General features: G+C 35.9%; 1 protein-coding gene across 2 annotated transcripts in view; it reads left to right on the top strand.

Moving 5' to 3' along the window:
- LOC135687695 (uncharacterized) overlaps positions 1-15,384 on the top strand; it is a 40,730-nt gene that overhangs the window by 13,383 nt on the left and 11,963 nt on the right. The window contains exons 2-3 of one of the 2 annotated variants that reach the window (XM_065204330.2): positions 11,854-11,926; positions 13,264-13,370. In XM_065204330.2, coding sequence (XP_065060402.1) covers positions 11,854-11,926; positions 13,264-13,370 — 180 coding nt within the window. The remainder of the gene's footprint in view (positions 1-11,853; positions 11,927-13,263; positions 13,371-15,384) is intronic. The other variant, XM_065204331.2, reaches the window with a different exon arrangement.

Raw genomic sequence — 15,384 nt, forward strand, 5'->3', positions numbered from 1 at the left:
AACGTTGTGAGTCATATTTAAGCTTCTGAGACTCTCTTCAGAGTTTAAAGCGTCAGAACATAGAGACAAAAACACAAGGCTAGGAAATGTATCGACCCTGAATATAAATTTCCTAGGAACTGGGTATATATATTTCCCAGCTTAGTGTTCTGAGCTAAGCATCTCGGCAATTAATTGTTGCGCTTTTGCGCATGCAAAGCTAGAAATTTTGTCTTTAGATGTCTTCAGAATCACGGAGTAAATTGTGTCTTTCTCAATGGTACAATTTGTTTAACGTAATGATACATTTGTAAAGGAAAGCTTGGAATGTATGTTTGTTGCTGCTTTTCCAAACCCAATTCTTAGTTTTCCAGCCAAAACAAAAACAAATGAAAAAATTTGTAGATTGGCAAGGACTTTTAATAAAGCATGTGTTAAATAAAATGCTTTGACTATAAAGACTTGAAAAATCTAAGCACAATGGCTGTCTCAAATGTTTGATACTAATTAATACTTAGTTTGCGAATAGTAATACAGCGGAATCCCGATAAAACGCACTCTGAAGGGAAACAGAAAATAGTTCGTTATATCTGGAGTTCGTTAAACCAGGAGAAATTGTTTTTAAACGCAACCATATCCCTTGTTTAGGCTATCCCCAACATTGTACACATTTTACTCAAAACAAACAAGCTAGATTCAAGTATCATAATGGTTAGTGATGAAAAATGAAAACCCTGTTCATCTCACATTACAATTTGACTTTCTGTGTGTTGGCATTTATCACTGAAATGTCTTACAACCTTGAAAAGGTGTTAGCTTATGCACGCACCTCATCTCAATTTTCAGCATCATAAAAAGTGCATGTTTGCCGATTTATGTTTTGCCGATAAAAATAATGATTTCCTCTCATGTCCAATGATAAATGAACACCGGCAAAAAATATATCAAAATTACAGATAAAAAATATATGAAAATTTTGTTATATCGAGGGTAGTTAATATGAAGGGACCTAAAAATGTTATACCGAAGGAGTTTGATAGGCAGAATCCAAGGGACTAGAGATTTAGTTCGTTATACCGGGATATTCGTTTTATCCGGGGTTCTTTATATTGGGATTAGACTGCAAGTTTCTTTTAATGTAGGTACTCGTGCTTCTAGAGATACAGAAACTAACTACATTCACTTTTTGTATTCGAAACTGGCCATAAGAAACGAGCACTGAAGAAACTTTAGTACTCGAAGCAAAAAAATTAAGAAAATATTAAATCGTGATAAAACTGAGAACAACGAAATTTTGTAAAATCCAAGCACATGATTGCTCTGTTGGCCTAGAACTTAAGACACAAGGGATAAAAATATACTTCACAGCATCAGCACGGAAGCTAATCTCTTGACATGATAAAAAAGGTCACGAACATTTCATAACATCATTCATGACATCATAATTTAGAAACTCTTAAGAAACAACAAGTATTGAAATTTCCAGAACATTAAGAAACTGGAGTACTCAACATCGACCTTTGTTTCTTATAAAAAATGAGTGTATATTGAGATAATAGAATCATTGGAGAAATGCAGCTTTTATGAATCAAGAAATTGTAAAAATTGTATATAATTGAGAAAAACAACAAAAAACGATGTTATTGAGTTACTGCTCATCTAGTTACAGTTGCCTGTGAACGCATTGGGCGTGAAAAAACGGAAAGCATACTAAAACCATCCTGTTCTTTGCACCGAATGGCGTGTACAGCTCTGCCAATGCGCCATCGAGTGACAGACCGGTATATAGTGATTCTTATTAGTTGGGTAACTGAGTAAAGCAATTGCGAGAATTACTTAGAATTTGAAGTTTTATAAGTTCCCTTTTCTCGGTGAATCAATGTATTTCAATCATAGTAAAAAGTTGCGTATAGACTGATCAATAGCGAAATTATTGTTGTAATCCTATGGCGCGCTGCTCCAATCCACTGGTGCAATGCTTAAAATCTCTTAACGCACTTGGGGGTATTGACCCCAAGTCGGCAGAATAGAGGTCTTAGGGTCAATATTTTGTGTTTCATAATTTCAATTGTAGCTAAATCTATCAAAACCGTGCCTCACTGTTTATAAACTTGAAAGTATGAAATACCCTTCCTTAACTACCTATCTATTTTTGCTATAACAAATATGTTTTGATTTTTCCGAGTTTTACCCGCTTATTTCCCCTGTTAATTTGCCATTGTGGAGGAGACTAAACAGGATATTCGCGGGCTTTTTCCCAAGAAAACAAGCTTTCGAGGAGAAGTACAGTGAGCCGGGGGTGGGGGCAGTCATCTCAAAGAATAATATATCAACCTAATCTTGGTATTTTACCTATAAAGTGGCATTTTGCAAAAGAAACGGTTAGATGGGATGCATTGAAAAGTACTATTGTCGACAAATGCATTCAAATCCAAAGAGAGCATCCACACGAAGTCAATTTTTATACATCAAGGACCCCCTCTACAACGTGCGCCCTTTTCCACGTGGAGAAGTTCGAGACCAATCAATAACGGCTGTTTTCTTTTGCATTCAGTGTGGCATTTGAAGAATAGAGGCAATGAATGGGATTTTGTGGGATAACGAAAAGGAAATAAGCTTATAAATAAATTTTGAAAGTAAGTACATGATCACTTGAATCATTTAAAGAGCAACAGACGGATTGACAGTTCAGTCGACACTAAGACGCATTCCGATGCAAATTTGCGATCAAGTAATTAGGCCCTATCGTCAAATTCTATTCTTCGTTTTATTGATCTTTGCAAAGTAGCTTGAAATTTTTTGATAAGCTAATTATTATGATTGCTTCTCTGTTAACTGTTGCGGGCTCCAACCCGGCATCGGAAATCAGAATTTTTACACTTCGGTTCGTTTTGGAATGTTGATAAGTATAAGTTCAGGGTACTTTTTGGGCCTAATTATATTCATTAGGAGAGAGCAAACCAAGTACCTATGCAATTTGCCGACTATTCCTTTCAGCATTTCAACTAAAGAACCTGCCGAGCGCTAGTTCCCTTGTATCATCCAAAAATTTTGGTCTGTCCTGCCCACGGTGCAGTAATTATTTTTAAGTCTAGTGGAAAAACAGGAATTATTTTAAAAAGCGTGTTGGAGTTGGAGTTCAGTTAAGTTAATTCCAAAACGACTTTGCTATTCAGAAAATAATGTAATTCTATAACTACAGTTCCTTAACCGGTGGTGGCTTGGCAAAAATTAAAAGGCCCTAAAACATTTTTTTGAAAGTGGCCCATGCTAATCCAAACCATTTTTCTAAAATTCGACTTACCATATTCTTGTTTCACAATAATAATAAATGCAAATGATTGTAAACAGCATTTTAATTTACAAAATTCACGGATCTCCCAACCCTATAGATCTGTATATCGGGACAAGCACAGGATATCGAAACTACTGAAGCTGCACCTTGACGCGGAATAAAAAATCAAGTTTTGATGTTTTAGTTCGCCTAAAAATGCACTCTTTTGAAACATTTTTACAAAAGCAATTTTACTAATCGTACTGAAAATTCTTTCATTTTTCAAAACAGATTGTGCAGCAGATAAAAACAACTGTTGCAAATTTGCAGTAGTCCTGAAACACAAAGTTTTTACGTTACTTCTAAAGCCAGGTTACCAGCAGCACTAATCTTACCAAAGGGAGTCTTGTTTTTGGATTTAGTTCCAACAAGAAATCTTGAAATTGTCAATGCTTTGTTTTTCTTTTCCTTCCGGAGAATATTATATGTAACCGACGAAGCTACTTCCTTTGCCAGATTCGTTATTGTATTTAAGACGTGAATGTCTCTGATTACTTAAAACCCACTTTCCATTCGGCGGATTTTACCTGAAATTTTCCATAATGTATGATATTTTTGGGCCCCTCTTTGGGGCCCCTGTGTGGGTACTAGTCCCAGAGCCACATACATTCGATCGCGGAGATGGAAGATAAGACTGGGGGATCTCTAGAAGCTCTCCACTTTGGTTTTTCTTACGCGCTCGAAACATTGTGGCTCTGGCACACAGGGTACTGTATGTGGCCCTTTATTGCTTTCTGGGATGTTTTGCCAAAAAGAATAGACAGATGGTCGCCATTCACTGCCTCATGATGATTTACAGACAAAAGAGATTCTAGTAATTGTCTTCAAGTTTCTTCTCTGGAGGCCCATATCTGCAGCCAAACTAGGATATACAGTGGCCCATACACGCCGCCCCTGGCTTCAGTGAAACTTTACATTCGATTCTACGTGTGAACACTTGGCTAGCCCAGCCAAAACCAGTCATGAAATTGTGAGATGAATGAAAACATGGTACCTTCGAAACTTCAGAAAAGAGATAAAAAGAGTTACACGTGGACGATTGACAATGAAACTAAAGTAAACTAAGATAATTCTGTATTCAGGTTTAAAAACAATCAGGTGGAAAATATGGTTTTGTTTTATTGGAAGTGATTTCCCCTTTGCTAAAAGAATCTTACTAAGATACGATGCTAAGTCTAAGTATATTTGGAAGCATTATCTCGATAAAACGGTTCCTTATTACCAGCACCATCATTTTTACGCCTCTATAATCGACACGTTTTAGACTATGATCCATGCACATCCTAATTCTGTATTGAACTTCTTGCTGCAAAATTTCAATTTTCCTCGTAAAACTTCGACCATGTTATCACATTCGTTTGTTTCGTCACACACCATCACTTTAGAGCAAGTTCTATTAGTTCTTAACTCGAGGTGAAACCAGGATCCATTATGTGTAGAGAGAAATGGTGACTTTTCGAGCAGAAGTGGAATACGACTTGTGCGGTGAAAGCTACTGATTCAATTAATTTACAATACAATTTTGTCAAGTTTCATATGTTTTTGAACTGACCTGTTGAAAGGAGAATTAAACAAAAGCATTCCACTTAGAAGCAATGCTTGGTTAATGAATTTAATTGCCTTGTGTACAATATGATACAATGTAAAGTCTATAAAAATAAAGTAAGATTGGATTTACCCCCGGCATATATTTGTCCCTTAACTTTCAGGGAGGGTTCCCGTTTTTATCTATCCAGATTGTTCCTGTTTCTGGTAAGGGTAGAATCCTGCTGATGATTGGTCAATAGACAGCCAATCAGACACACACGTCTTAACGCCTTCTGTCTTATTCCGACCCGCCCATAATTACTTGAGACATCTAGGCCATCGGCTATCAAAGATATTATCATACTATGACGTTCATTAAAAGTTCTAAAAGTTCCGCTTGCTTGATACTTTTGAGTCTTTTTCTTCCCAATGCGAAGCAGGGATATAAGATTTTCGCTGCTAGTTTGCTAACAAATTATCAGATTTAAAGAATTTCTAAAATTTTCACTTTTTTCAAGGAAATAACATCAGTCTCTCTTGGAAGACAATGAATATTGATCAAGGATGTAAATTTTGCTAAACTTATCACAATCCATAAAATATCACGCTCGAGAAAAGTCAGCAATTGCATGATATCTTGGTTTCAGCTTTAACAAGGACCTATCGATAAAATGCTTCATTCAATCTCACTCAGTCAATATTGTTTTTAAGAAGTAATCAACATGCTTCATATTCAAGTTCTTGTTTAATCATGACACCTGCAAAAGTATGTGATTTTCTTGATGAAAGACAAATCTGTCTAGCCGGAATTAAGAACTCTTAAACTTACTTTTGTTGGACCAGCATAGCTTAACTTATACCAAATTGCAAAATTTCGATAAACACCAGAAAACTCAGACACATCCCACGAAGGCATTTTTGTTTAATGAACAATATCTTTGATAGCATTTTGCAATCTCATAAAAATCAACCCCACATGCTGCCTTGTGCGAAATATATTGCAAGCTTCCTTTTGGCTTTTTAAAATAAAGCTTCACTCGGGGTTTATAATTAATTCATCAACGTCTGAATAATAAGCACAGTTTAAAAGTTTGTTCATTTTCTTGGCTTACGCAGAGTTGCAATGCACTGAATTCTCTGCATACATTGTTGTTCAACACGTTTATGTGACTTTTTTAGAGGCCTGGAACGAGTCACTCTCTTATCAGTCGAAAGGAAAATGTTTTGGTCTAGTGTTTAGCTTTATCATATGATTTTTTTGTTTAATGAATTTATCGGATCTCCCCGTCAGCTGGATTAAACAGAGATAGTGAATGATAATATACTTATGATTTTGGTTACATCATAATATAACTAAATCGACTCAGTCATTTCATCGATTTTTATCGTAAGCTGTCTGCTTCGCTGTAATTTGAATATCTCTTTATTAAGTAAGTCGAATCGTCTCCTTCATAGATGTTCTATAAATTGTAATTTTTAATTCGCATCAGAACGAGACAACACCTCTTTTTCAAACGGATTAGATTATTCAAATATGCATCAAAACTGTGAATCTTTGTAACCTTTTTTTTTGCAAAAACGACATAACGAAAGGCGTTTGTAACACTTAAAGAGTTTGAGATATGATTTTGGTAAAGGAATCATAGATTTTGGTGTTGAGGCTCCCACAATACTGAGGGTATAATGCGAGCTCAAGATTGTTGTGGTATTTCAGATCTTTTTTTTAGAGGGTCTGAAATAGAAAAAGTGTCTGAATTCAGGGCCGGCGAAACGTATTTGAAAGTGGAGGGGCCAAAATATCAAAGTCCTGAAAGGGCTTAGGAAAGGCCGCCACCATGGTTGGCAGCAAGAAAAACTTCAGAATTATGGTGTCTTAGGGATAGCCAGAAACTGTATCTAAAATGAATTTTGACTGAAGGTGTCGCATAGTCGCGTCTATTGTGATGTTGACTTGAAATAGAAAAGTTTTGCAAAATTTTAGAATAACAACTATCATATAGCTCGTAATGAAACCTTTTTTTAGATTTTGAAAGTACCCAAAATAAGTTGGGGGAGAAAAATAAATTAAACACGGATTGATAAAAAACATTAACGTTGAAATATAAACAGAAGAAAACATCTGATCTTAACTTTTTCGGAAATTAAGTGCTTTAACAAAATTTTGCAAAATCCTTCAAACTGTGCTTGTCAAAATGAGTTTCAATAGAATTTATAATTGCGTCGATATTTTCTCTTTCTTAGTAGGAATGGATTATCCAAACGATCAAACTCTGAAGTTTTCTTGTTTGACTTTTTAAGATCAAACCTGCCCATACTTTATTTCTCATATTCTCAAAAAGTTCTTTCCAGCTGTTTATTTTCCTTAAACAGCTGATTTTTCTCTTTTTGTAATGTTTCTGAGAAAGTTTTCGTTAACAAATAGACCTTGTGTGCCAAGTTTAGGCAATGGAGAAAACGAAACTCCGTCAATTTGTGCTGGCACCAAGTTATTCTGGACTAGGTTTCTCGATCTATTTGCTAAGCCAAGCTGTTACTCGTTGTAAAACTTAGACAATGACCGATTTCTTCAATCTAATTCCCATATTCAATTTTATGTATGTCTTCTATGGTAAAGACATAGCAACCAAGGTAAAGCTAAGGACACATTTAAGAGAATACCAGGCAAAGTTACTTACAGAATCATATACTACATTTATTTCCACTTTTGCCTAAAATGTTTCTTTAGCTCTGCAGAAAAGTTGGGAGGGGGGGGGGGGGGTGGCATGCTGCTATTATCTGAGTTGTTTGTCATAACTGCTGTCTGTTGTTGCTTTTGCCAATAAATTTTGCATGTAAATGAAAACCGCAACAGTATGATCAAATAAATAATGAGGGAAAGTAGCCCTTCAAATTTCTAGATAATCGTCATTTGCCTATCAGCTTCAATGGGTTTTTACTTGAGCAAACCTTAGAAAGATCCTTGAGCCCACGGTCTCGAAGGGGCGTCTTTTTTAAGGCCAGCAGACCAATTAGCTGCCACTATTACGAAGTTCCCTCTCTATGCTTTGGCTCAAATTCCAATAGCGAGGCTTCTGCCCTTTTTTCAAGTTCGAACTTCCCCCCCGGAATGTACAGGACTCCACTCCTACAAAACGTACGTAATGATAGTTAGTCGCTAAATAAATGTTGTTTTTATGAATAACAGTGATAAATGATAATCAATGGAGACAACGAGTTTCTAAGTCCTAATTCCCCACACTTAGTAAAAGGGCAAGTCCAATAAGAATGGTTTTGTGACGTTTAGTTTATTCACGAGGAGAAATAACTGGCGCTCTGTGTATCTCGTTTGTCTGGCTGCAGTAGACACTGATATTACAAGTGGTTAGAAACTGATATTTCCAGTGTTTAACGGTATTGGAACTGAAAAGAAGTAAATAGTCTTTCTCGAACCGAGACATGCAGATCATCATGATTAGTTCTCCGTTGCCGTGTGGCTTTATCGATGAACTTTGCGTGCACGTTTCTTTCTACAAACAAACATGAAAGTCATTTTTAAGTCGATGGCCGCAAGGTTGATTTTGAATCAATATTTAAAACTTATAGTCAAGTATAGCAAAGTTTGATAAAGCTGGTTTATCGTCATTTTTAAACACCTGGAAAATTATTGTTGTCTTTGACCCTAAGCCGGGGAATTTGGGAAAAGTTCCTAAGGGCCCCGATTTTGTAAATATTTCTTCTAACTAATGGCAACTTTTATTCAGAGTACGTTAAAACTTTCATTTTAACTGGTCTTTAATTGTTAAACAACTTGTCAAATCCAAAATCGGACGACGATCTGTTCTTATTAGGAAAATCACGTTTCGCTTTCAAGACATCGCTTTCAAGGTGGAAATCTTTGAGCTGCATGTACTGTCCTTTTCACAAAACCTATTCTCGTTTTGATTTTCATTTTAAAATTCTCCATGATAGATTTTAACAGAAATAAGTCACGTATTATCAATTAATAAAATTTCTTGATTTCTTGAATAGGAACTCTCTTAATAGATAGTCGACCCCCCCCCCCTCCCTCCTATTTAGTTATGAAAATATGGCAGGAGTGATAGTCAAAATGAGGAGAGTGTTAGGAAAGCGCAACAGTCGTGAGATGACTATGTCATATTCCACCGTCGTAGATAAAGCAAAGCGGCTTAAGAAGAGGGATATTATTCAATGAGGTGTGTTGCAGCAGGCCCGTAGCTAAGGGGTGGCATGGGGTGGCAATGCCACCCCAGTAGCAAGAGAGTACCAGCTGTTTGCCAATTTTGTTTTCTTTTTTTTAATGGGGTTTTTCTTCGTTTTCATTGGATTGCCGTGAAAATTTGAGTCAAGCTAGTACTGGTGGAAGAAAAATTGCTCAAAAAATCTTTCGCTGCCAAACCAAAACTTGGCGCTACTTGGGCACTACTCAAAAAAATTGCTGAAACAACTGCCTGCAACAACGTACCTGCACCTAGGCAAAATCACATATCATAGGAACAACACTTTTTTGGACAATATACTATGGTACAGTATATAGACAGGCAACGGTTTAAGAAGTAGGGGTGTTATGTGTTGTTATGCCAGAAAACGTATTTCTTGAGTTAGACTTCGGAATAATCGAACATTGCAAAGAAGGCACTTGAAATTACCTCAAAATCAAGATCATCGAAGAAGTTACAGAAGCGAAGACCGTGGATTGGCTAAAGGATGGCCGTATCTGCTTAGAGGGGATATGACCAACTGGATGTTCATTTTTGTAAATTGCATTCTTAAGCCAATAGCACTATAGTAAGAGACCTCGGTACCTCTATAAAAATATGCAGCGAATAGTTTCCTGTTCTTGAGAAAATGTTGGAGGAGCTTATCATTTTTTCTTCAAGCTGTGTGCAAAATCTTCTCCCAAGTGCTGTCAAGTGGCCAGAAAGCGAGCTTTGGGAAGATAGATTCAGCGACTGCATAGAGAAAGCGCGCCGATACCGTCAGATGTTTATAAATTTTTATGCAGTTACTTTTACTCCTGTTACTGCTGGCTCCACATCAACACATAACGACCCTGAAGAGTGCTTGTTTTCTGCATCAACAAGGGTAGATTCCCCTAAGAGAAGTTCTTTGCCGATAGAGAGGGAGTACTTCAATGTCTGGCATTTGAAGAGGATATCTTGATGGAAAACAAAATAATTGAAAATGTTCTAGCTTAATAGAAATTTAGAGGAAGAAAATTGTTTAATTGCTGAAAAAAATGATTTTAGCTTCTTTGCTTCGACTGACTCTACCATCACCACCTCCGACCCTACAAGAACTGCACTTTAAACTTCGCCTACATTGAACACGGGGGCTTGTGTTGCAGGGGCGTCACAACCGGGGGGTGTGGGTCACAAACCCCCTCTAATAGTATCTCAATAAGAAATTTCAGATCAAATCCACTCAGTGGAAAAACGGTTGAGGCAGTTCAGAGACCTTTACGTCTTATAATCAATAAAGGATCATGCAAGGGTAGTTGCTCCGTTGGTTACATCTGATATTTCCTTGATACGAAGGTAAAAAGATCTAAGCATTAATGATTTCAAGATTTCTTGTTGGCACTTAATCCCGCCTTCCCCAGGTAAAAGTGTGCCTAAATCCAGGCCTTCCTCAGGTAAAAATGTGCCTTGTGTCAATTTCAGGTAAAATGAGCTCCAGATATTTTTACATGAAAAAAAATTCCAAGATTGGAAGAGGGATCTTAATTGACAACTAGTACTGCTTTTTTCCTGGCTTTAGAAGACTTTCCTTTCATTCGGTGGCATCCTTGGTGCTGTTTAAAGTAATAACTTTATCCTCTGCTCGTCCTAATATACAGTTTTATAGGGTCGGAAAGGTCCAAGGACAATCATATCATATAAATGTTTGTTGTGAATTACATGAAATTGAGTTAGATTAACAAAATGTATTGCAGAGGTTTGTGCCAGAACTATAGAACTTCAGGTATTTATTTTCTAATCAGGTAAATTCGTTGTCCATCATGTTGGATTTGTAGTTTTATCTCTTCCAAAATAACGTATTCAACAATGATGGGGGGGGGTGGCGGTGGGGGTGAAGCTATCAACTTTCCTTGAAAAGTCTCAACTATTTTTGTCCGGGATTTTAATTGGAAGGGGTGTTGAGAGATGGTTGATAGAGACAAATTTCAATATTCCTGACCCCAAAAGGGGTTTGTGCGAATAACAGGGAGAATAGAGTATAATTAGTATAGGGAGAATTCTACTTGCCTTGACAAAGTGAAATATTTTTTCAAAGCAATATATCTTTAAGCAAGGGCATGATTGTTGAATGATGTATGATCCTTGCATATTTTCTCTCACATATTTGCTAGCCTTACAATTTCATTTGTTGCAATTTCAATTAGTATTTTAGAGAATTTGTTTTTTCCTTCCTATGAAAGATATTAATCAGGTGCATTGGTATCACCAAATTTTGCGTCCATTTTCGAATAATGAAGAAAAAACCCTTGCATGATAATTGTTTCTTATGTTTCTTAAATGTCTTCTCGAGTTTTATAGCTGTACTTTGCCAAATACCGATGCATTTTTTTGTAATTTCGTATGTTAAATGATCAAAAGCTCCCAGCCTACCTTTCCCCTTCCACGCATTTATAGAGAGCACTTTTTGGATTACACGATATATTCGTTTGCTGTGGAGGGGCATAAGCACAGTGAGTCGTTTACTGTAGACGACTCCTTTTGTATTGAAATACCCGTTTTTAATTGGGTAAAATGTCACTTTGAGTAAGCTTAAAATCAGGAGAACTTCTGGTGCTTCTCTCTTGTATCCCATCGTACAGTCTTAATGGCAACCAGACCCATCAGTTTCTGAAATCGGGCACTGGCTGTGTTCAAAGTTAAGCCCCTTGTTTCCTTTCACTTCAATCTCTGGCCCCCTTCTCTAGAATATCTACACACGCCTTGCTATGTGACTTGCAGCTATAGATTATAGAAATTCTTTGAGAACTTTTATACAGATTTATCTCTCTCTTTTAGCTTTACTTCATTGACGATGATCCTGCTCGCAAAGAATTTCTCGACGATTATTTCGATTTCATGCGTAAACGAGGTGAGGTAGCACATTACCGTTCAGTACTTTAACAATCCTACTTCATTTGTGGGATAATCATTCATAAAAGATGAACTTATTACGGTCTAAATGAATAGATTAAGGACCCTTGATATTCATGGACTGTAATTGATTCGACTTTCTTGCAAATTGTTATCTCCAGACGCGAAATCACCTTTCATAATAACAAATATTGTCGGTAGCTGACTATATTGAGTACTGTCTCGAGAATAAAGAGCCCTCACACAGCATTCGTTTTTCAAAATTCTACCATGTGCTTTTGCGTAATCAAATGATTTTTAAGCTTGGGGTGTTTCTGCCACGTAGACATGGGAAAATAACCACAGACTGATTCATTTATGCATGCTTTCATCGACCCATATTCGACAAGATTTTAATTGGTGAATCTCGATTTTTCTTGCTTCTATATTTTTATTAACAGTGCGTGTAACAATTTGATATTTTTTCAGTATTTGGCAGTTGTCATCAGTTTTTCATCTAGAACTGCGTTCTCTGTTGTTATAAAAGACTTATTGTTTTGTGTTTGAGAACATCCTTAAGCTTGCCTTTCTAATTTGTTTGTGTTGCACTGTAATCAGAAGGGCTTATTTGCACAACAGGTGTTGTTAAGATAGTTTGAAAGGTTTTGTATACTTCTATTCTCAAACTATTTCCATGAACTAGAGATTCTTGTAAATAGTCAGAAATTAAACACTCAGTTTTATTAAAGCAAGTATCATTTTGATTTACAATGTTAAAACAACGTTTTACCTTGGCAAGGGGACTTTTAAAAACGATGGACAGTTCAAGCTTACAACTGACTTTCCTTTTAGTCAGTTCGATTCTTAGATTAAAAGCAATTTTTCGAAAAAAGCAACGAAAAAGCTAGAAAACTTCCATTTCAAAGGTAGACTGCAGGTATTAGGTTCCTACCAAATAGAACTTGAAAGATACGCAGATTGCAAAAATTAAAAAATGTCTTGCGAGAAATAGAATGTTTAATGTCAGAAGATGGTACTGAAAATGTGAAAGACCACAAGGGTTGGAGGATGAGCTTATTAATTTAGTGATGTAGTTTCTTACTGAATATATTTTAAGATGGTTCAAGAAGATAAAGCAAACTGATATATTTTGAAAAGCTCTGAAATGATTTAAACCTTGGACTAAAATAAGATTCTTGGACTGAAATAAGATCATAAGAGCAATATTTAGGCTCATTTTCTACAAGACTTATTGTGCAAGAACCTGTTGGTTTGGTTTTAATAAAATGTAAAATATATTTCTCCATCTTGCAACTTTTATAAGGGTAGAGTCTTATGCTGATTAATTTTGATTAGTTAATTTTACAGATGCTACCGTTACAAGAATCCCAACCATGGCCAAACAGCCCCTTGATTTGTACAAACTTTACAAAACAGTCGTTTCACTTGGAGGTTTGACCGAGGTATGAAATTATTTCTGTTTCAACGTTTTATTTCATAGGTACTCTATATAGTTCATCGTGTTGTACAATTTGACATATAAATGGCTTTGAAAAAAAAACAAATATTTCACAACATACTACTAAAACCTTTTGAATCTGACACTCCTCGGACTATAAAACGTAAGGATCCGAAAGAACATGATGGAAAATATATACCCAGCTGTGGATCGAAATAGGCCTATCAGAAAAACGCAGGCATATGACCGGCATTTACATGCAGTTCTTTCAAATGTGCAAAGTCGTTATTTAATTTCATAAATAAAATTCAGAGGGTCGCCACAATTTTAATAATTATCTTGCAATGTATAAATTTATATGTAAGGCGAAATGGCTCTCAGTGATTTAGTCAAAATTTTCTTGACTCACCAACCAAATGAATGAATTAATCTTCAACATAAGGTCTGAGGTATCTTTCCTTGGTAAATGAAGTAACCTGCATTATTTCTTTGGCATATAGAACATATCTTTGTAAAATGAAACTCATGCTCGACCTAATGACCGAAAATTTGTTTTGAAAAGGCTCTAGATTTTCCATACGTTTGAACTCAAGTTTATCCTTAATCTTAGCTTTAATGTTTGTTTTACTATCTTCATCATAAACATCATTTATAGAAATTTTTACCCAATTTTATTCCCCCCCCCCCCCACCCACGTTAGCATAATTTGATAACATCCCAAAGGCTTCCATTGCATAGAACACAGGGCAAGTAGATGCCAATGTCCTCGCCAAAACTATAATTAGAATATCAAATTTTACGGAGGGAATCCCCAATAATGGCGGATTTTCAAACTCATTTGAAACTCTAGAGTTCACTGTTATGGTGCATTTTTCTGTTCTTCTTGGTAATTAGATATTGGCATTTTAATGTGATTCAGAGCTTTCTCGTTCTTAAAAATCTTATTTCAAGAGCTTAGAAATTATTTTTTATCAATTCTTTCATGAAAACAACTTTTTTATTCAAAAACCCACAAAGCAGCACTTTCACGAAATGTAGATAAACTTTTTCTAAGCAAAAGTATTTATTTTAAAGTGAGAGTTTTCCACTGCATTTCTTATTTTCACTACCGCTCTATACAGGTAATTTAGTCAGAATAAAATGTCAGAAAGTTATGTTTTTCTCTTTGTACCCCGCTGAGCAAAAAATCACCCATGAAGTACCATGAATAGAGATCGTCAAGAGGTCTTCGATGAACTGAAATTGTACCGTTCTGCCCTTTCTGTGTTCCTGAACTTCTTCACTTTTTAAAATTTCAACCACCAAAAAGCAACGGCCAATAGTGACAAAAATTTTAGTAAATTATCATAAATTTGAATAATTATGTAAAACCCGTTTAGGCATTGACCAGAGATATTAGTTAGAAGGTAAAATACATTAAATAAACATTCAATCGTAACAAAAGCGAGAGCAACTAAATTAAATGACACTTTTTGCCTCTTGTCCCCGTCCTTTAATGGCAACCAGTAATGGATTCAGTTCAACAATGTTTGCCATGGAAAGCAAATACGATCAGATTGCGAGAAAATATGAATTATTTAGCAAGGTTGTAAAGTTCCTAATAAACTAGCTTATCACACACTAACATACTTGCCTGTAAGAACAAATTTGATCTTTGGCCAGAGGAAATCACTTCACAAATCCAGGTGAATTAATTGTCTCCGGTCTTAATGTTCTTTAAGATTTGCTAATTCTTTCTCGCATTGAAAATTCGTCTGGCTGCTTTCGTTAATCCAAAATGACTCTTTAGTTTACTTTCATTGGATTTTGCAGAATTCAAAAATGACAGGCTTTGTTCTAATCTGTAATTCAAGTTTCACTTGTATGTTTTATATAGAGGATGATACAGAATCGCATTGCAGACGCGATCTCAAGATTTATTAAAAGCTCTAAGTTTCATTTGCTACACTTAATCAGCTTATGATATTCGCCTCCCACATGATCACAAAAAAGCTGCCAGAAAACAAGTGCTACAAGAA

The sequence above is a fragment of the Rhopilema esculentum genome, chromosome 20 (assembly GCF_057945365.1).
Source record: "Rhopilema esculentum isolate cy_ngs chromosome 20, ASM5794536v1, whole genome shotgun sequence".
NCBI classification, from domain to species: Eukaryota; Metazoa; Cnidaria; class Scyphozoa; order Rhizostomeae; family Rhizostomatidae; genus Rhopilema; species Rhopilema esculentum.